Source organism: Brachyhypopomus gauderio, chromosome 14, assembly GCF_052324685.1.
Source record: "Brachyhypopomus gauderio isolate BG-103 chromosome 14, BGAUD_0.2, whole genome shotgun sequence".
NCBI lineage: Eukaryota > Metazoa > Chordata > Actinopteri > Gymnotiformes > Hypopomidae > Brachyhypopomus > Brachyhypopomus gauderio.
Window position 1 is genome coordinate 224,042 of NC_135224.1, and position 23,053 is coordinate 247,094.

A 23,053-nucleotide genomic window follows, 5' to 3' on the forward strand; every position below is an offset into this window, starting at 1 on the left:
AAACAATAACAGGGAGGTTATTCCCCATTATATAGAGCTTTATTGGAAAAGGCTCTGACCCCAGAGGAATTTTTCATTATATGGCAACTCCAGTTCAACCCACTACTAGACACTACATTTAGGGATGTGTGGGAGAGGGGAAGACAGAAAAAGGGTGGATGAGGGAGGGTGTAGACAGAACAAGGGTGGACAAAGGTGTAGACAGTATAAAGGTGGATGAGGAAGGGTGTAGACACAAGGGTGGATGAGGGAGGGTGTAGACACAACAAGGGTGGATGAGGGAGGGTGTAGACAGATCAAGGGTGGATGAGGGAGGGTGTAGACACAACAAGGGTGGATGATGGAGGGTGTAGACAGAACAAGGGTGGATGAGGGAGGGTGTAGACAGAACAAGGGTGGATGAAGGTGTAGACAGAATAAAGGTGGATGAGGGAGGGTGTAGACAGAATAAGGGTGGATGAAGGTGTAGACAGAACAAGGGTGGATGATGGAGGGTGTAGACAGAACAAGGGTGGATGAAGGTGTAGACAGAACAAGGGTGGATGAAGGTGTAGACAGAACAAGGGTGGATGATGGAGGGTGTAGACAGAACAAGGGTGGATGAGGGAGGGTGTAGACAGAACAAGGGTGGATGAAGGTGTAGACAGTATAAAGGTGGATGAGGGAGGGTGTAGACAGAACAAGGGTGGATGAAGGTGTAGACAGTATAAAGGTGGATGAGGAAGGGTGTAGACACAACAAGGGTGGATGATGGAGGGTGTAGACAGAACAAGGGTGGATGAGGGAGGGTGTAGACAGAACAAGGGTGGATGAAGGTGTAGACAGAATAAAGGTGGATGAGGGAGGGTGTAGACAGAATAAGGGTGGATGAAGGTGTAGACAGAACAAGGGTGGATGATGGAGGGTGTAGACAGAACAAGGGTGGATGAAGGTGTAGACAGAACAAGGGTGGATGAGGGAGGGTGTAGACAGAACATGTGTGGATAAGGGAGGGTGTAGACAGTATAAAGGTGGATGAGGGAGGGTGTAGACAGAACAAGGGTGGATGAAGGTGTAGACAGTATAAAGGTGGATGAGGAAGGGTGTAGACACAACAAGGGTGGATGAAGGTGTAGACAGAACAAGGGTGGATGAGGGAGGGTGTAGACAGAACAAGGGTGGATGAAGGTGTAGACAGAATAAAGGTGGATGAGGGAGGGTGTAGACACAACAAGGGTGGATGAAGGTGTAGACAGAACAAGGGTGGATGATGGAGGGTGTAGACAGAACAAGGGTGGATGAAGGTGTAGACAGAACAAGGGTGGATGAGGGAGGGTGTAGACAGAACATGTGTGGATGAGGGAGGGTGTAGACAGTATAAAGGTGGATGAGGGAGGGTGTAGACAGAACAAGGGTGGATGAAGGTGTAGACAGAACAAGGGTGGATGATGGAGGGTGTAGACAGAACAAGTGTGGATGAAGGTGTAGACAGAACAAGGGTGGATGAGGGAGGGTGTAAAAAGAACAAGGGTGGATGAGGGAGGGTGTAGACAGAACAAGGGTGGATGAAGGTGTAGACAGTATAAAGGTGGATGAGGGAGGGTGTAGACAGAATAAGGGTGGATGAAGGTGTAGACAGAACAAGGGTGGATGAGGGAGGGTGTAGACAGAACAAGGGTGGATGAAGGTGTAGACAGTATAAAGGTGGATGAGGAAGGGTGTAGACACAAGGGTGGATGAGGGAGGGTGTAGACACAACAAGGTTGGATGAAGGTGTAGACAGTATAAAGGTGGATGAGGAAGGGTGTAGACACAACAAGGGTGGATGAGGGAGGGTGTAGACACAACAAGGGTGGATGAAGGTGTAGACAGAATAAAGGTGGATGAGGGAGGGTGTAGACACAACAAGGGTGGATGAAGGTGTAGACAGAACAAGGGTGGATGAGGGAGGGTGTAGACAGTATAAAGGTGGATGAGGGAGGGTGTAGACAGAACAAGGGTGGATGAAGGTGTAGACAGAACAAGGGTGGATGATGGAGGGTGTAGACAGAACAAGGGTGGATGAGGGAGGGTGTAGACAGAACAAGGGTGGATGAGGGAGGGTGTAGACAGTATAATGGTGGATGAGGGAGGGTGTAGACAGAACAAGGGTGGATGAAGGTGTAGACAGAACAAGGGTGGATGAGGGAGGGTGTAGACAGAACAAGTGTGGATGAGGGAGGGTGTAGACAGTATAAAGGTGGATGAGGGAGGGTGTAGACAGAACAAGGGTGGATGAAGGTGTAGACAGAACAAGGGTGGATGAGGGAGGGTGTAGACAGAACAAGGGTGGATGAAGGTGTAGACAGAACAAGGGTGGATGATGGAGGGTGTAGACAGAACAAGGGTGGATGAAGGTGTAGACAGTATAAAGGTGGATGAGGGAGGGTGTAGACAGAACAAGGGTGGATGAAGGTGTAGACAGTATAAAGGTGGATGAGGAAGGGTGTAGACACAACAAGGGTGGATGAGGGAGGGTGTAGACACAACAAGGGTGGATGAAGGTGTAGACAGAACAAGGGTGGATGAGGGAGGGTGTAGACAGAACAAGGGTGGATGAGGGAGGGTGTAGACAGTATAAAGGTGGATGAAGGTGTAGACAGAACAAGGGTGGATGAGGGAGGGTGTAGACAGAACAAGGGTGGATGATGGAGGGTGTAGACAGAACAAGGGTGGATGAAGGTGTAGACAGAACAAGGGTGGATGAGGGAGGGTGTAGACAGAACAAGGGTGGATGAAGGTGTAGACAGAACAAGGGTGGATGATGGAGGGTGTAGACACAACAAGGGTGGATAAAAGTGTAGACAGAACAAGGGTGGATGAGGGAGGGTGTAGACAGAATAAGGGTGGATGAAGGTGTAGACAGAACAAGGGTGGATGAGGGAGGGTGTAGACAGAATAAGGGTGGATGAAGGTGTAGACAGAACAAGGGTGGATGAAGGTGTAGACAGAACAAGGGTGGATGATGGAGGGTGTAGACAGAACAAGGGTGGATGAGGGAGGGTGTAGACAGAACAAGGGTGGATGAAGGTGTAGACAGTATAAAGGTGGATGAGGGAGGGTGTAGACAGAACAAGGGTGGATGAAGGTGTAGACAGTATAAAGGTGGATGAGGAAGGGTGTAGACACAACAAGGGTGGATGAAGGTGTAGACAGAACAAGGGTGGATGAGGGAGGGTGTAGACAGAACAAGGGTGGATGAAGGTGTAGACAGAATAAAGGTGGATGAGGGAGGGTGTAGACAGAATAAGGGTGGATGAAGGTGTAGACAGTATAAAAGTGGATGAGGGAGGGTGTAGACCGAATAAGGGTGGATGAAGGTGTAGACAGAACAAGGGTGGATGATGGAGGGTGTAGATAGAACAAGGGTGGATGAGGGAGGGTGTAGACAGAACAAGGGTGGACAAAGGTGTAGACAGTATAAAGGTGGATGAGGGAGGGTGTAGACAGAACAAGGGTGGATGAAGGTGTAGACAGAACAAGGGTGGATGAGGGAGGGTGTAGACAGAACAAGGGTGGATGAAGGTGTAGACAGTATAAAGGTGGATGAGGAAGGGTGTAGACACAAGGGTGGATGAGGGAGGGTGTAGACACAACAAGGGTGGATGAAGGTGTAGACAGTATAAAGGTGGATGAGGGAGGGTGTAGACAGAATAAGGGTGGATGAAGGTGTAGACAGAACAAGGGTGGATGAGGGAGGGTGTAGACAGAACAAGGGTGGATGAGGGAGGGTGTAGACAGAACAAGGGTGGATGATGGAGGGTGTAGACAGAACAAGGGTGGATGAAGGTGTAGACAGAACAAGGGTGGATGAGGGAGGGTGTAGACAGAACAAGGGTGGATGAAGGTGTAGACAGAACAAGGGTGGATGATGGAGAGTGTAGACACAACAAGGGTGGATAAAAGTGTAGACAGAACAAGGGTGGATGAGGGAGGGTGTAGACAGAATAAGGGTGGATGAAGGTGTAGACAGAACAAGGGTGGATGAGGGAGGGTGTAGACAGAATAAGGGTGGATGAAGGTGTAGACAGAACAAGGGTGGATGATGGAGGGTGTAGACAGAACAAGGGTGGATGAGGGAGGGTGTAGACAGAACAAGGGTGGATGAAGGTGTAGACAGTATAAAGGTGGATGAGGGAGGGTGTAGACAGAACAAGGGTGGATGAAGGTGTAGACAGTATAAAGGTGGATGAGGAAGGGTGTAGACACAACAAGGGTGGATGAAGGTGTAGACAGAACAAGGGTGGATGAGGGAGGGTGTAGACAGAACAAGGGTGGATGAGGGAGGGTGTAAAAAGAACAAGGGTGGATGAGGGAGGGTGTAGACAGAACAAGGGTGGATGAAGGTGTAGACAGTATAAAGGTGGATGAGGGAGGGTGTAGACAGAATAAGGGTGGATGAAGGTGTAGACAGAACAAGGGTGGATGAGGGAGGGTGTAGACAGAACAAGGGTGGATGAGGTATCATGACCTCCTGACCTTTATGGAAGAGTTTCAAGGAAATTTAGAAAGAATACAGATAGACAAGAATAATGTCAAAATATAAAACAGAATTGAAAGTAATAATACAATAATCATAAAAATACACATTGATTCACAGATGAGCAAATATATTTTTCAGTACAACTATTTTCACACTAAAACATTGAATAAGAGTTATGAGACTGAAGCTGTTTTAGTCCTGGTGGCTTTGATAGTCACACTGAGGGTATTTAAGTTGTGTAGAGTCTAAAACAACTGATTCACTTAACTGATAACTGACACACTGGGAAAAGGCTGTTTTATCAATATCACTTTAATCTTGCTACTTTCAACAACTTGGTTCTTGTATGAACCGATTTGGAGCTCCTACATTTTAGCCAAGTTCTCATCAGTTGATCATTGATTAATCCTAGAGTCATGGACTCAGAATGTGTGTGTAGACGGACATCAGTTTGTCTTTGTTTCTAGTGCATCTGCTGCAAGACCAAACTCCCCTCAACCCAGCTGTGTGTCCATGAAGAGTGATGGGTCAATGACGCCCCCTCCCAACTTCAGAGAAGGATCAGTCTTGCAGGACAGGTATTCATTTCTCATCCTCTTACTCACTCTAATCTCTTCCTCAGAGACCTGCATACCACTGTAATGCAGTGAGTACATGCTAATTCATATTAACTTGATAGGACACATCACTTATGTCTCCATACACACCAGTGTTTGATACTAGTCTGACCAAAGCCATGTTTACACTGTATGATCATTGCTACAATTGTGCTAGTGCAGATAATAATCACAAATCATGAAAGGCTTGTGTGACCTTGAATTAAATCTGTGTTTTTAGACATGTATGTATCCTGATACATGGCAGCCAATTTAGTGTCTCTGTGACCATCAGCAGCCTACGATAATTTTCCAGAAGTAAAGAAGTTTTTAATAAAATGTCTGCCTATACAAATGGGGTTTTCAGCCTAACGTTAAATGTTGAGACTGTGTTTCTCAAACATTGACAGGGAGGTTATTCCCCATTATATAGAGCTTTATTGGAAAATGCTCTGACCCCAGAGGAATTTTTCATTATATGGCAACTCCAGTTCAACCCACTACTAGACACTACATTTAGGGAGGTGTGGGAGAGGGGAAGACAGAAAAAGGGTGGATGAGGGAGGGTGTAGACAGAACAAGGGTGGACAAAGGTGTAGACAGTATAAAGGTGGATGAGGGAGGGTGTAGACAGAACAAGGGTGGATGAAGGTGTAGACAGAACAAGGGTGGATGAGGGAGGGTGTAGACAGAACAAGGGTGGATGAAGGTGTAGACAGTATAAAGGTGGATGAGGAAGGGTGTAGACACAAGGGTGGATGAGGGAGGGTGTAGACACAACAAGGGTGGATGAAGGTGTAGACAGTATAAAGGTGGATGAGGGAGGGTGTAGACAGAATAAGGGTGGATGAAGGTGTAGACAGAACAAGGGTGGATGAGGGAGGGTGTAGACAGAACAAGGGTGGATGAGGGAGGGTGTAGACAGAACAAGGGTGGATGATGGAGGGTGTAGACAGAACAAGGGTGGATGAAGGTGTAGACAGAACAAGGGTGGATGAGGGAGGGTGTAGACAGAACAAGGGTGGATGAAGGTGTAGACAGAACAAGGGTGGATGATGGAGGGTGTAGACACAACAAGGGTAGATAAAAGTGTAGACAGAACAAGGGTGGATGAGGGAGGGTGTAGACAGAATAAGGGTGGATGAAGGTGTAGACAGAACAAGGGTGGATGAGGGAGGGTGTAGACAGAATAAGGGTGGATGAAGGTGTAGACAGAACAAGGGTGGATGAAGGTGTAGACAGAACAAGGGTGGATGATGGAGGGTGTAGACAGAACAAGGGTGGATGAGGGAGGGTGTAGACAGAACAAGGGTGGATGAAGGTGTAGACAGTATAAAGGTGGATGAGGGAGGGTGTAGACAGAACAAGGGTGGATGAAGGTGTAGACAGTATAAAGGTGGATGAGGAAGGGTGTAGACACAACAAGGGTGGATGAAGGTGTAGACAGAACAAGGGTGGATGAGGGAGGGTGTAGACAGAACAAGGGTGGATGAGGGAGGGTGTAAAAAGAACAAGGGTGGATGAGGGAGGGTGTAGACAGAACAAGGGTGGATGAAGGTGTAGACAGTATAAAGGTGGATGAGGGAGGGTGTAGACAGAATAAGGGTGGATGAAGGTGTAGACAGAACAAGGGTGGATGAGGGAGGGTGTAGACAGAACAAGGGTGGATGAGGTATCATGACCTCCTGACCTTTATGGAAGAGTTTCAAGGAAATTTAGAAAGAATACAGATAGACAAGAATAATGTCAAAATATAAAACAGAATTGAAAGTAATAATACAATAATCATAAAAATACACATTGATTCACAGATGAGCACATATATTTTTTCAGTACAACTATTTTCACACTAAAACATTGAATAAGAGTTATGAGACTGAAGCTGTTTTAGTCCTGGTGGCTTTGATAGTCACACTGAGGGTATTTAAGTTGTGTAGAGTCTAAAACAACTGATTCACTTAACTGACAACTGACACACTGGGAAAAGGCTGTTTGTCAATATCACTTTAATCTTGCTACTTTCAACAACTTGGTTCTTGTATGAACCGATTTGGAGCTCCTACATTTTAGCCAAGTTCTCATCAGTTGATCATTGATTAATCCCAGAGTCATGGACTCAGAATGTGTGTGTAGACGGACATCAGTTTGTCTTTGTTTCTAGTGGATCTGCTGCAAGACCAAACTCCCCTCAACCCAGCTGTGTGTCCATGAAGAGTGATGGGTCAATGACGCCCCCTCCCAACTTCAGAGAAGGATCAGTCTTGCAGGACAGGTATTCATTTCTCATCCTCTTACTCACTCTAATCTCATCCTCAGAGACCTGCATACCACTGTAATGCAGTGAGTACATGCTAATTCATATTAACTTTATAGGACACATCACTTATGTCTCCATACACACCAGTGTTTGATACTAGTCTGATCAAAGCCATGTTTACACTGTATGATCATCACTACAATTTTGCTAGTGCAAATAATAATCACAAATCATGAAAGGCTTGTGTGACCTTGAATTAAATCTGTGTTTTTAGACATGTATGTATCCTGATACATGGCAGCCAATTTAGTGTCTCTGTGACCATCAGCAGCCTACGATAATTTTCCAGAAGTAAAGAAGTTTTTAATAAAATGTCTGCCTATACAAATGGGGTTTTCAGCCTAACGTTAAATGTTGAGACTGTGTTTCTCAAACATTGACAGGGAGGTTATTCCCCATTATATAGAGCTTTATTGGAAAATGCTCTGACCCCAGAGGAATTTTTCATTATATGGCAACTCCAGTTCAACCCACTACTAGACACTACATTTAGGGAGGTGTGGGAGAGGGGAAGACAGAAAAAGGGTGGGTGAGGGAGGGTGTAGACAGAACAAGGGTGGACAAAGGTGTAGACAGTATAAAGGTGGATGAGGGAGGGTGTAGACAGAACAAGGGTGGATGAAGGTGTAGACAGAACAAGGGTGGATGAGGGAGGGTGTAGACAGAACAAGGGTGGATGAAGGTGTAGACAGTATAAAGGTGGATGAGGAAGGGTGTAGACACAAGGGTGGATGAGGGAGGGTGTAGACACAACAAGGGTGGATGAAGGTGTAGACAGTATAAAGGTGGATGAGGGAGGGTGTAGACAGAATAAGGGTGGATTAAGGTGTAGACAGAACAAGGGTGGATGAGGGAGGGTGTAGACAGAACAAGGGTGGATGAGGGAGGGTGTAGACAGAACAAGGGTGGATGATGGAGGGTGTAGACAGAACAAGGGTGGATGAAGGTGTAGACAGAACAAGGGTGGATGAAGGTGTAGACAGAACAAGGGTGGATGATGGAGGGTGTAGACACAACAAGGGTGGATAAAAGTGTAGACAGAACAAGGGTGGATGAGGGAGGGTGTAGACAGAATAAGGGTGGATGAAGGTGTAGACAGAACAAGGGTGGATGAGGGAGGGTGTAGACAGAATAAGGGTGGATGAAGGTGTAGACAGAACAAGGGTGGATGAAGGTGTAGACAGAACAAGGGTGGATGATGGAGGGTGTAGACAGAACAAGGGTGGATGAGGGAGGGTGTAGACAGAACAAGGGTGGATGAAGGTGTAGACAGTATAAAGGTGGATGAGGGAGGGTGTAGACAGAACAAGGGTGGATGAAGGTGTAGACAGTATAAAGGTGGATGAGGAAGGGTGTAGACACAACAAGGGTGGATGAAGGTGTAGACAGAACAAGGGTGGATGAGGGAGGGTGTAGACAGAACAAGGGTGGATGAGGGAGGGTGTAAAAAGAACAAGGGTGGATGAGGGAGGGTGTAGACAGAACAAGGGTGGATGAAGGTGTAGACAGTATAAAGGTGGATGAGGGAGGGTGTAGACAGAATAAGGGTGGATGAAGGTGTAGACAGAACAAGGGTGGATGAGGGAGGGTGTAGACAGAACAAGGGTGGATGAGGTATCATGACCTCCTGACCTTTATGGAAGAGTTTCAAGGAAATTTAGAAAGAATACAGATAGACAAGAATAATGTCAAAATATAAAACAGAATTGAAAGTAATAATACAATAATCATAAAAATACACATTGATTCACAGATGAGCACATATATTTTTTCAGTACAACTATTTTCACACTAAAACATTGAATAAGAGTTATGAGACTGAAGCTGTTTTAGTCCTGGTGGCTTTGATAGTCACACTGAGGGTATTTAAGTTGTGTAGAGTCTAAAACAACTGATTCACTTAACTGACAACTGACACACTGGGAAAAGGCTGTTTGTCAATATCACTTTAATCTTGCTACTTTCAACAACTTGGTTCTTGTATGAACCGATTTGGAGCTCCTACATTTTAGCCAAGTTCTCATCAGTTGATCATTGATTAATCCCAGAGTCATGGACTCAGAATGTGTGTGTAGACGGACATCAGTTTGTCTTTGTTTCTAGTGCATCTGCTGCAAGACCAAACTCCCCTCAACCCAGCTGTGTGTCCATGAAGAGTGATGGGTCAATGACGCCCCCTCCCAACTTCAGAGAAGGATCAGTCTTGCAGGACAGGTATTCATTTCTCATCCTCTTACTCACTCTAATCTCATCCTCAGAGACCTGCATACCACTGTAATGCAGTGAGTACATGCTAATTCATATTAACTTTATAGGACACATCACTTATGTCTCCATACACACCAGTGTTTGATACTAGTCTGATCAAAGCCATGTTTACACTGTATGATCATCACTACAATTTTGCTAGTGCAAATAATAATCACAAATCATGAAAGGCTTGTGTGACCTTGAATTAAATCTGTGTTTTTAGACATGTATGTATCCTGATACATGGCAGCCAATTTAGTGTCTCTGTGACCATCAGCAGCCTACGATAATTTTCCAGAAGTAAAGAAGTTTTTAATAAAATGTCTGCCTATACAAATGGGGTTTTCAGCCTAACGTTAAATGTTGAGACTGTGTTTCTCAAACATTGACAGGGAGGTTATTCCCCATTATATAGAGCTTTATTGGAAAATGCTCTGACCCCAGAGGAATTTTTCATTATATGGCAACTCCAGTTCAACCCACTACTAGACACTACATTTAGGGAGGTGTGGGAGAGGGGAAGACAGAAAAAGGGTGGGTGAGGGAGGGTGTAGACAGAACAAGGGTGGACAAAGGTGTAGACAGTATAAAGGTGGATGAGGGAGGGTGTAGACAGAACAAGGGTGGATGAAGGTGTAGACAGAACAAGGGTGGATGAGGGAGGGTGTAGACAGAACAAGGGTGGATGAAGGTGTAGACAGTATAAAGGTGGATGAGGAAGGGTGTAGACACAAGGGTGGATGAGGGAGGGTGTAGACACAACAAGGGTGGATGAAGGTGTAGACAGTATAAAGGTGGATGAGGGAGGGTGTAGACAGAATAAGGGTGGATGAAGGTGTAGACAGAACAAGGGTGGATGAGGGAGGGTGTAGACAGAACAAGGGTGGATGATGGAGGGTGTAGACAGAACAAGGGTGGATGAAGGTGTAGACAGAACAAGGGTGGATGAGGGAGGGTGTAGACAGAACAAGGGTGGATGAAGGTGTAGACAGAACAAGGGTGGATGATGGAGGGTGTAGACACAACAAGGGTGGATAAAAGTGTAGACAGAACAAGGGTGGATGAGGGAGGGTGTAGACAGAATAAGGGTGGATGAAGGTGTAGACAGAACAAGGGTGGATGAGGGAGGGTGTAGACAGAATAAGGGTGGATGAAGGTGTAGACAGAACAAGGGTGGATGAAGGTGTAGACAGAACAAGGGTGGATGATGGAGGGTGTAGACAGAACAAGGGTGGATGAGGGAGGGTGTAGACAGAACAAGGGTGGATGAAGGTGTAGACAGTATAAAGGTGGATGAGGGAGGGTGTAGACAGAACAAGGGTGGATGAAGGTGTAGACAGTATAAAGGTGGATGAGGAAGGGTGTAGACACAACAAGGGTGGATGAAGGTGTAGACAGAACAAGGGTGGATGAGGGAGGGTGTAGACAGAACAAGGGTGGATGAGGGAGGGTGTAAAAAGAACAAGGGTGGATGAGGGAGGGTGTAGACAGAACAAGGGTGGATGAAGGTGTAGACAGTATAAAGGTGGATGAGGGAGGGTGTAGACAGAACAAGGGTGGATGATGGAGGGTGTAGACAGAACAAGGGTGGATGAGGGAGGGTGTAGACAGAACAAGGGTGGATGAGGTATCATGACCTCCTGACCTTTATGGAAGAGTTTCAAGGAAATTTAGAAAGAATACAGATAGACAAGAATAATGTCAAAATATAAAACAGAATTGAAAGTAATAATACAATAATCATAAAAATACACATTGATTCACAGATGAGCACATATATTTTTTCAGTACAACTATTTTCACACTAAAACATTGAATAAGAGTTATGAGACTGAAGCTGTTTTAGTCCTGGTGGCTTTGATAGTCACACTGAGGGTATTTAAGTTGTGTAGAGTCTAAAACAACTGATTCACTTAACTGACAACTGACACACTGGGAAAAGGCTGTTTGTCAATATCACTTTAATCTTGCTACTTTCAACAACTTGGTTCTTGTATGAACCGATTTGGAGCTCCTACATTTTAGCCAAGTTCTCATCAGTTGATCATTGATTAATCCCAGAGTCATGGACTCAGAATGTGTGTGTAGACGGACATCAGTTTGTCTTTGTTTCTAGTGCATCTGCTGCAAGACCAAACTCCCCTCAACCCAGCTGTGTGTCCATGAAGAGTGATGGGTCAATGACGCCCCCTCCCAACTTCAGAGAAGGATCAGTCTTGCAGGACAGGTATTCATTTCTCATCCTCTTACTCACTCTAATCTCATCCTCAGAGACCTGCATACCACTGTAATGCAGTGAGTACATGCTAATTCATATTAACTTTATAGGACACATCACTTATGTCTCCATACACACCAGTGTTTGATACTAGTCTGATCAAAGCCATGTTTACACTGTATGATCATCACTACAATTATGCTAGTGCAAATAATAATCACAAATCATGAAAGGCTTGTGTGACCTTGAATTAAATCTGTGTTTTTAGACATGTATGTATCCTGATACATGGCAGCCAATTTAGTGTCTCTGTGACCATCAGCAGCCTACGATAATTTTCCAGAAGTAAAGAAGTTTTTAATAAAATGTCTGCCTATACAAATGGGGTTTTCAGCCTAACATTAAATGTTGAGACTGTGTTTCTCAAACATTGACAGGGAGGTTATTCCCCATTATATAGAGCTTTATTGGAAAATGCTCTGACCCCAGAGGAATTTTTCATTATATGGCAACTCCAGTTCAACCCACTACTAGACACTACATTTAGGGAGGTGTGGGAGAGGGGAAGACAGAAAAAGGGTGGATGAGGGAGGGTGTAGACAGAACAAGGGTGGACAAAGGTGTAGACAGTATAAAGGTGGATGAGGGAGGGTGTAGACAGAACAAGGGTGGATGAAGGTGTAGACAGAACAAGGGTGGATGAGGGAGGGTGTAGACAGAACAAGGGTGGATGAAGGTGTAGACAGTATAAAGGTGGATGAGGAAGGGTGTAGACACAAGGGTGGATGAGGGAGGGTGTAGACACAACAAGGGTGGATGAAGGTGTAGACAGTATAAAGGTGGATGAGGGAGGGTGTAGACAGAATAAGGGTGGATGAAGGTGTAGACAGAACAAGGGTGGATGAGGGAGGGTGTAGACAGAACAAGGGTGGATGAGGGAGGGTGTAGACAGAACAAGGGTGGATGATGGAGGGTGTAGACAGAACAAGGGTGGATGAAGGTGTAGACAGAACAAGGGTGGATGAGGGAGGGTGTAGACAGAACAAGGGTGGATGAAGGTGTAGACAGAACAAGGGTGGATGATGGAGGGTGTAGACACAACAAGGGTGGATAAAAGTGTAGACAGAACAAGGGTGGATGAGGGAGGGTGTAGACAGAATAAGGGTGGATGAAGGTGTAGACAGAACAAGGGTGGATGAGGGAGGGTGTAGACAGAATAAGGGTGGATGAAGGTGTAGACAGAACAAGGGTGGATGAAGGTGTAGACAGAACAAGGGTGGATGATGGAGGGTGTAGACAGAACAAGGGTGGATGAGGGAGGGTGTAGACAGAACAAGGGTGGATGAAGGTGTAGACAGTATAAAGGTGGATGAGGGAGGGTGTAGACAGAACAAGGGTGGATGAAGGTGTAGACAGTATAAAGGTGGATGAGGAAGGGTGTAGACACAACAAGGGTGGATGAAGGTGTAGACAGAACAAGGGTGGATGAGGGAGGGTGTAGACAGAACAAGGGTGGATGAGGGAGGGTGTAAAAAGAACAAGGGTGGATGAGGGAGGGTGTAGACAGAACAAGGGTGGATGAAGGTGTAGACAGTATAAAGGTGGATGAGGGAGGGTGTAGACAGAATAAGGGTGGATGAAGGTGTAGACAGAACAAGGGTGGATGAGGGAGGGTGTAGACAGAACAAGGGTGGATGAGGTATCATGACCTCCTGACCTTTATGGAAGAGTTTCAAGGAAATTTAGAAAGAATACAGATAGACAAGAATAATGTCAAAATATAAAACAGAATTGAAAGTAATAATACAATAATCATAAAAATACACATTGATTCACAGATGAGCACATATATTTTTTCAGTACAACTATTTTCACACTAAAACATTGAATAAGAGTTATGAGACTGAAGCTGTTTTAGTCCTGGTGGCTTTGATAGTCACACTGAGGGTATTTAAGTTGTGTAGAGTCTAAAACAACTGATTCACTTAACTGACAACTGACACACTGGGAAAAGGCTGTTTGTCAATATCACTTTAATCTTGCTACTTTCAACAACTTGGTTCTTGTATGAACCGATTTGGAGCTCCTACATTTTAGCCAAGTTCTCATCAGTTGATCATTGATTAATCCCAGAGTCATGGACTCAGAATGTGTGTGTAGACGGACATCAGTTTGTCTTTGTTTCTAGTGCATCTGCTGCAAGACCAAACTCCCCTCAACCCAGCTGTGTGTCCATGAAGAGTGATGGGTCAATGACGCCCCCTCCCAACTTCAGAGAAGGATCAGTCTTGCAGGACAGGTATTCATTTCTCATCCTCTTACTCACTCTAATCTCATCCTCAGAGACCTGCATACCACTGTAATGCAGTGAGTACATGCTAATTCATATTAACTTTATAGGACACATCACTTATGTCTCCATACACACCAGTGTTTGATACTAGTCTGATCAAAGCCATGTTTACACTGTATGATCATCACTACAATTTTGCTAGTGCAAATAATAATCACAAATCATGAAAGGCTTGTGTGACCTTGAATTAAATCTGTGTTTTTAGACATGTATGTATCCTGATACATGGCAGCCAATTTAGTGTCTCTGTGACCATCAGCAGCCTACGATAATTTTCCAGAAGTAAAGAAGTTTTTAATAAAATGTCTGCCTATACAAATGGGGTTTTCAGCCTAACGTTAAATGTTGAGACTGTGTTTCTCAAACATTGACAGGGAGGTTATTCCCCATTATATAGAGCTTTATTGGAAAATGCTCTGACCCCAGAGGAATTTTTCATTATATGGCAACTCCAGTTCAACCCACTACTAGACACTACATTTAGGGAGGTGTGGGAGAGGGGAAGACAGAAAAAGGGTGGGTGAGGGAGGGTGTAGACAGAACAAGGGTGGACAAAGGTGTAGACAGTATAAAGGTGGATGAGGGAGGGTGTAGACCAGGGGTGCTCATTACGTCGATCGCGATCGACCGGTCGATCGCGAAGGAAGTGTCGGTCGATCGCGAAGGAATGTGCGTAGATCGCGTCACATAAAATAGTAGTAGATGAATCGCACATCTGCACTGACGGTTGTATTTTGATTGACATTCCCGGTAGCCAATCTGCAATCCACTCAACAAATTACGTTCGCCCCCCCCCCCCCCCCCCCCCCCTTCCCCCCACTCAACAAATTACGGTCGCCGCCACCCCCGGTAGATCTTTCTGACTTGGTCATCTTATAAGTAGCTCGCAAGCTGAAAACTGTGGGCACCCCTGGTGTAGACAGAACAAGGGTGGATGAAGGTGTAGACAGAACAAGGGTGGATGAGGGAGGGTGTAGACAGAACAAGGGTGGATGAAGGTGTAGACAGTATAAAGGTGGATGAGGAAGGGTGTAGACACAAGGGTGGATGAGGGAGGGTGTAGACACAACAAGGGTGGATGAAGGTGTAGACAGTATAAAGGTGGATGAGGGAGGGTGTAGACAGAATAAGGGTGGATGAAGGTGTAGACAGAACAAGGGTGGATGAGGGAGGGTGTAGACAGAACAAGGGTGGATGAGGGAGGGTGTAGACAGAACAAGGGTGGATGATGGAGGGTGTAGACAGAACAAGGGTGGATGAAGGTGTAGACAGAACAAGGGTGGATGAGGGAGGGTGTAGACAGAACAAGGGTGGATGAAGGTGTAGACAGAACAAGGGTGGATGATGGAGGGTGTAGACACAACAAGGGTGGATAAAAGTGTAGACAGAACAAGGGTGGATGAGGGAGGGTGTAGACAGAATAAGGGTGGATGAAGGTGTAGACAGAACAAGGGTGGATGAGGGAGGGTGTAGACAGAATAAGGGTGGATGAAGGTGTAGACAGAACAAGGGTGGATGAAGGTGTAGACAGAACAAGGGTGGATGATGGAGGGTGTAGACAGAACAAGGGTGGATGAAGGTGTAGACAGTATAAAGGTGGATGAGGGAGGGTGTAGACAGAACAAGGGTGGATGAAGGTGTAGACAGTATAAAGGTGGATGAGGAAGGGTGTAGACACAACAAGGGTGGATGAAGGTGTAGACAGAACAAGGGTGGATGAGGGAGGGTGTAGACAGAACAAGGGTGGATGAAGGTGTAGACAGTATAAAGGTGGATGAGGGAGGGTGTAGACAGAACAAGGGTGGATGAAGGTGTAGACAGTATAAAGGTGGATGAGGAAGGGTGTAGACACAACAAGGGTGGATGAAGGTGTAGACAGAACAAGGGTGGATGAGGGAGGGTGTAGACAGAACAAGGGTGGATGAAGGTGTAGACAGTATAAAGGTGGATGAGGGAGGGTGTAGACAGAACAAGGGTGGATGAAGGTGTAGACAGTATAAAGGTGGATGAGGAAGGGTGTAGACACAACAAGGGTGGATGAAGGTGTAGACAGAACAAGGGTGGATGAGGGAGGGTGTAGACAGAACAAGGGTGGATGAGGGAGGGTGTAAAAAGAACAAGGGTGGATGAGGGAGGGTGTAGACAGAACAAGGGTGGATGAAGGTGTAGACAGTATAAAGGTGGATGAGGGAGGGTGTAGACAGAACAAGTGTAACGATGTGTGTCTTGTGCAGCTTAAACTCAGACGACAGGCTCTGGTCAGCTTCTTTCTCCGACTTTATAGCCAGCAGAACATCTACAGCAGAACATCCGTTCAACTGAGTTAATCTGTATGATAATTATCATCAAAGCTCATACAGACATTCATACAAAAAATTAATAAAGTTGACAAGAAAATAAAATCAGAATAACAGAAAACTGTGATCGTATAGTGATTATTACATCAAAAAAACTAACCATATCATTCCTACATTCACAAGACATTTCAGTGATTGTGCGATTCGACATTCATAAGAAATTAGCTTGCTGTAAAACTCACACCGCTGCTTAGCATATATAGCGCGGGTTTTTACGCTAATAACGTCTCATGGCGTCGTAAAATAGCGCATCAAATGTGGTGAATGAATATCAAACGGAAATAATTGCGACCCTGAAGAGTATTACAACTCATTGATAGATCAAGTATATGTATTGTGTGTATATATATATATATATTAAAAATAAATCTTTAACACCGGAGCGCTCTCTGCTTGACCTACCTACAGCAGAACATCCGTTCAACTGAAGCAGGGAGCGCGCGAAGACTAGATAGAATAGACAATAGAACCGGAACCTCCAAGTTATTATGGACACAGGGTATTGTAGTTCTTATATACATATGCAAATAAAATGGGAACAATAACTTGTTAACTAACTATACATATATTCATTTTGACAGAATTCACACAGGTGTTTATCCTACTTTCATTTTAACTCTGTTACACCCACCCCCACTGAATTCTGACAAAATAAGCACGTGAGACCAGCATCACATAACTCCCATCAGGCCCGTTGACAGTCTTGCTGGGGCCCGGGACAAGAAAGATTCATGTACCCCCCCCCCCCCCCCCCCCCCCCCAGCGCGAGGGTTCGCGCGAAAATGACGTAATCGCAGTGGCTCCGCCCGTGCGCGAGAGTCTCGCGCGCTGTCGGTTCGCGAGGTCGTACACCTCTCGAATTTTGTAACTTCGCGCGCGCCGCGCTTCAGCGCAATGAACAAAGTCATGTTTGTAAGGTTCATATACCTTTATAAGGTGGAATTAAACGTCACTTTAAAGGTCCATTTCAATATTTTCCAGCACGTTAAACTTAATTAAGTTAAATATTTATACATATACTCGAAATGATTCGAAATAATTCGCTTTTTATCACATTATGTAATGGTTTTATTTTCAAAACGCCCAATCTTAACGTCTTCACGAGAACTGTTCAGTCAGACAGCTATTTGTTGTGAAACGAAGTAGTTACAATTTCAAGCATTTTCAAGTACTTTACCCTAAATTCCAGCACTTTTCAAACCTGGAACACAATGCAACTTTAAAATTCGTCAGGTAAATGTTTTTCCTTTCTTTTCTGCGCTCCAAATTTCTGTATTTACTTTAACTATCCACCACTGTATTTCCCGCTGTTGGGCGGATACTGGCCGGCTACAGTCGGTGCTGGATCAAACCATTTTCCAGTGGGAGGCGGGGGTGTATACACTTAATGGAAAATATGCAGATAGGTAAAAAACATATATATTTGAGCCATTGAGCTTATTATGAGTACATAATTTTATATTAATGAAAGATTTCAAGATTATTTAAAAATTCTAGACTTTAAATAAAAAATAAATTGCTGGGCTCTTTGATGGGCCCCCCTGGCCCTAGGGCCCGGGACAACAGACCCGGTTGTCCCCCCCTGTCGACGGGGCTGACTCCCATCATATGAGTTACACAATCAAGTAAACCGACTGCTCAGTATCCATTTAGGATATAGTGGTAAGAGAGGGACGTCAGACTCTCCAACCATCTACCGGCTGTAGGGTGCCTTGTACACCCCACACAGACTCAAATCACAAAATTTCTTAAATCAGTAATGTCATATGCATACAAACACACCCACAGTGCTTAAGAAACCAAACCAATGTAACATAACAAAACAAACGAACAAACAAAAAAAAAGCAACGGATTCAACTCTTAAGAGCTTGAACAACAGAAGTGCAGGCAGAACGAATATTCTTTTGGAAGTCCCTAGCAATTTTCTGGTTTGACATTGTGTACAGTAACCTACTGACGGGCCTAACAACACGTCCTACTCTGGTCCTGCGTCGGGTATCAAGATCCCAACCCTGAACAACATTGTCAGCGTTACCTGAGTCACTGTAATATTCAGACTGACCTGTATGAACACTAGAGCAATCGGCATTAAGTGAGCTGTCACAGCCAGAAGCAATTTTACCGCCTCGCCCGGAGGAAAGGTCTTCAGAGACAGTGCTGCTTGTTGGTCCGTCAGTAGTCATGTCATCAGACGCATGAGGTTGTTGGTCAGTGCAGTTACCGTCACAAGATGTTGAAACCTGACCCTCACTAGGAATCTGCGTAATCCACTCTCTGGTCCTTGCCGTGGTGTCTGTCTGTGCAGGGACCGGTAACACGCTCACAACTTCCATTCCATGACTATCAGGCACATCCCTCACCTGCAATGTTACATCAGGGGTTACAAGAGGTGCATCAGTACAGCCATCGATCTCAACGTATCTGTCAGACTGAGGCGAATGAGCTTCCTCTCCACTGAATGACGATCCATCAGTCGCTGCATCACTATCGTCGCTAGCAAGTGAAAGCTCAGTAGACAAGGATGGTGCTGGACAAGGCACTTCTGGTCCATCTCCGATAGGCAGGAAGTTCACCAACATCAGGAGATTCCGATGGACAATTCTCTCGAGGCCAGTAACAGTGTCACGAATCTTGTATGTGTGTGTTCCAGCATTTTTATCAATAACTGTGTAGACCACCGACTCCCATCTGTCAGCAACTTTACGTTTTCCTCTCTCTCTCTTATTGGCTACGAGAACTCGGTCACCAACTTCAAGTGTAGCACCTTTGACTCTCTTGTCATACAGCCTAGCCTGTCTGTTCTGCTCTTTACTCACATGCTCCTGAGCAAGTGACATCGCTTTCTTGAGTTCCTCAGTGAGGTCTGCCACATACTTGTCATAGTCTGATGTATCATGGTCAGTTAAGACATTCCGGAACAGGACATCCACTGGAAGACGGGGAATTCTGCCATACATCAAGTAAAAAGGAGCATAGCCAGTAGTTTCATGAATTGTGCAATTGTACATGAACGTCAGTGTCTGTAATCGTTTGGGCCAGCTGATCTTCTCCTCTGAAGGCAGAGCTCTTATCATATTGCCTAATGTCCTATTGAAGCGTTCAACTGAACCATTCCCCATAGGGTGGTAAGGGGTTGTGTGCGATTTCCTAATGCCCGATAACCTAAGGAGCTCAGCAAACAGATCACTCTCAAAATTAGGGCCCTGATCACTATGGATCCTCTCAGGGAACCCATAAACACAGAAATATTTGTCCCAGAGGGTCCTAGCCACTTGTTTAGCTGACTGATTCTTGCAAGCGAAAGCCTGCGCTAGTCTGGTGAAATGATCAGTTACAACTAAAACATCCACAGATTTATTGCGCGAGTCCTCAGCTGACCAAAAGTCAATACACACAAGCTCAAGTGGTCTTGAGGTGGTGATACTCTCCAATGGAGCCCTGCCATCAGGCTCCAGCACCTTGCTTACAACACAACGATGGCAATGACGCACATGATCCCTAACCTCTCTATCCAAGTGCAACCAAAAAAATCTCTGCCTAACAATGCTGAGAGTCCTGGTCTGGCCCTGATGACCGGCGTTCTCATGAACTCCCTTCAACACGACAGCTCTGAGGGACTCAGGCACAACATATCGATGACGTTTGGCCTTCAAAACTTTGTCATGAGAATCCCTGAATAAGATGCCATTGCGCAACACTAGCTTCTCCCAATGCTTTAGAAATCTCAACACATCAGCCGGCTCCTTATACCTCTCCCGCCTGGAGGGCCTACGACCCCTATCAACATAAAATAGCACCCGTGAAAGAATTCTATCCTGCTGTTGAGCATCACGTAGGTCACCGTCTGTGTAACCGGGTAGGTCATACACCATATCAGGGATGTGTTGTGGCAGATGACACGCCATCTCTAACGCACGAGTTCTAGCACCTAACTCCCATTCAGTGTGAGATTCCAGAACTGCTGAAACTTCACCCGCAGTAACTGTCTGTGACAAAACATGCACCGTTTGCGTGTGGGTGTGTAGGGTCGGAACATGGTATTGTTCAGAACACATACGTGTGGACTGTGTATCTGTGGTCGTATCAGTTGACAATCTGAACACTTCTTCAACCGCATTACCACACATGTTTTTGGTTTCACTGAGGAGTTTGCCATAGGGTTCGTTGAGCAGCCTGAGGCCAACACTTGGTCTAACGAACGGCTGGCGGCTAAGGGCATCAGCTACCACATTACGCGGGCCTGGCACATACTTGATGTCAAAGGAGTAACACGCCAGTTTGGACACCCAGCGCTGCTCGCAACAATCCAACTTAGGCTTGGTCATTATATGCGTAAGCGGATTATTATCAGTCCATACAGTGAAGTCATGACCCTTCAACCAATGACTGAATTTATCGCAAATAGACCACTTAAGCGCTAAAAACTCTAATCTATGAGCTGGATAATTCCTCTGAGATCGTGTTAGGGACTTGCTTGCAAACGCTATTGGCCTAGCTCTTGTCTCGCCCTCTTGGACTTGTGATAAAACTGCTCCAAGACCATCCAATGAAGCATCAGTAGACAGCTGAAAAGGTCTGCTGAAATCCGGATGAGCTAACACAGCCGAATTCACAAGAGATATTTTAAGGCGTTCGACAGCAGAGTCATGCTCGTCAGTCCAATCAGAAGGGCTCAGCTTGCGATTAACTGGGGAACTCCTGCCTATTTTGCGATGCTTTGATTTCCCCCCATGACCTGCTAAGAGTGAGAAGAGAGGTCGAGCAAGGGCAGAGTAATCGGGGATGAAATGCTGATAATAATTCAGCATGCCTAAGAAGGACCTAATGCGTTTTTGGCAAGGAGTAACACCATCAGCTTCCATCAAGTCTGCTTTGGACATGCTAGACACACTTTCCACCTTACTTGGGTCCGTAGATACGCCTTGTTCATCAATGATGTGCCCCAGGAACTTCACTGAGCTTCTCAAAAAGTGACATTTCCTGGGGGCCAACTTTAGATTATGCTCACGCAATCTACTGAACACTGTTTCTAAGCGTCCCAAAGCTGTCTCCTCATCAGGTGCGAACACCAGCACATCATCGAGGTAACACAGCAGGCTGAGGAAGTTCTGGTCTCCAAAGATAGCAGTCATCATACGCATGAAACTCCCCGGACTGTTGCAGAGGCCTTGTGGCAGACGACAATACTCATACAGGCCCATGGGTGTGGTGAATGCAGAGTATTTTCTGTCGTCCTCATGCAACGGCATATTGTAAAAGCCGGAGGTTAAATCCATTGTACTGAACAAGGAATTACCACCGAGCGCAGCCAGACAATCTGCTTGGTGGGGAAGCGGGTGTGCGTCTTTAACAGTTCTCTTGTTCAGCCAACGAAAGTCTGTGCATAGGCGGAGCTCTCCAGTTTTTTTCCAAACGAGCACAATAGGAGACGCATACTCACTGGTCGACTTCTGAATGATCTCCTTCTGCTCCATCTCATTCAAAACTTGTCTCAGCTTCTGGTACTGACTTGGTGGAACCCGCCGGAATGGCAGTCTGAATGGCCTCTGGTCAGTAAGATGGATCCTGTGGACAAACCCCTCCGCCTTTCCACAGTCCAGGTGATGACGTGAGAATATGTCTTCATAACGAAGGACCAAATCAGCCATTTCATTTCTGCATTTTTCTGACACGTCACAGAGACTCAAATCCAAGTCATCAAGGCCAACAGATGCAATCTTCTCCCTGGCTGAACTGTCACGTGTCTCAGGGTCAACAGGTGAAATACGTGAGTGGGTACTCTGAAGACAGCTAGTTGACTCAAAATCCTCTAGAGCCATACAGGGATAGATGTCTGCCAGTTTTGCATTACGTCTCAGCTGGACAGCTTCATCAGAAATGTTCATGATTTTCAGCGGAACCCATCTATCTCCCCACAGTGGTGTCACAACTCTAGCGACCATAATACCCCTTGGTGCCGAACGAGACGATGTAGGCTCAGTCATAACTGCACTGCCCGGCGACATCACATTGGACTTCGGCAGTTTACCCCACACAAGGTATTCACGCCCAGGCTCCAGCAATGTGGCAGAGTTACACTTTACTGTGCCTATCTTATCTGGGATTTCATTTCCCCTCCAGCGGTCTAACCCAGCTAACATGGACAGAAACTGTTCTGTTTCAGGGTCCGAGCAGCATGGCTTGGAAACAGCTCTCCAGTAATCACCACATTTCTTTGACTCCCGCAGAATGTGTTTAATAACATTGGTTCCTAGGATCAGTTCGTCATGCTGTCCCTCTACTACCAAGGTAGGTACAATAATTTTGCAGCCATACACTTCCATCTCAACGTTGAAGGTTGACTTTGGACGGACGCGCCGACCCCCGACTCCTACTAACGTGATATCTGAAGAGAGTCTGTCAGTCTCACTTATGGCACCAGCAACAAGGAGAGAGCGTTCGGCAGCTTCATACATGCCAT

General features: G+C 45.6%; 1 protein-coding gene across 1 annotated transcript in view; it reads left to right on the plus strand.

The window, feature by feature from the left end:
* LOC143474464 (uncharacterized) overlaps window positions 1–23,053 on the plus strand; it is a 177,279-nt gene that overhangs the window by 39,806 nt on the left and 114,420 nt on the right. Inside the window, exons 8-12 of the mRNA XM_076971930.1 lie at window positions 4,969–5,079; window positions 7,259–7,369; window positions 9,518–9,628; window positions 11,781–11,891; window positions 14,071–14,181. Of these exons, the coding sequence (XP_076828045.1) occupies window positions 4,969–5,079; window positions 7,259–7,369; window positions 9,518–9,628; window positions 11,781–11,891; window positions 14,071–14,181 (555 nt within the window). The remainder of the gene's footprint in view (window positions 1–4,968; window positions 5,080–7,258; window positions 7,370–9,517; window positions 9,629–11,780; window positions 11,892–14,070; window positions 14,182–23,053) is intronic.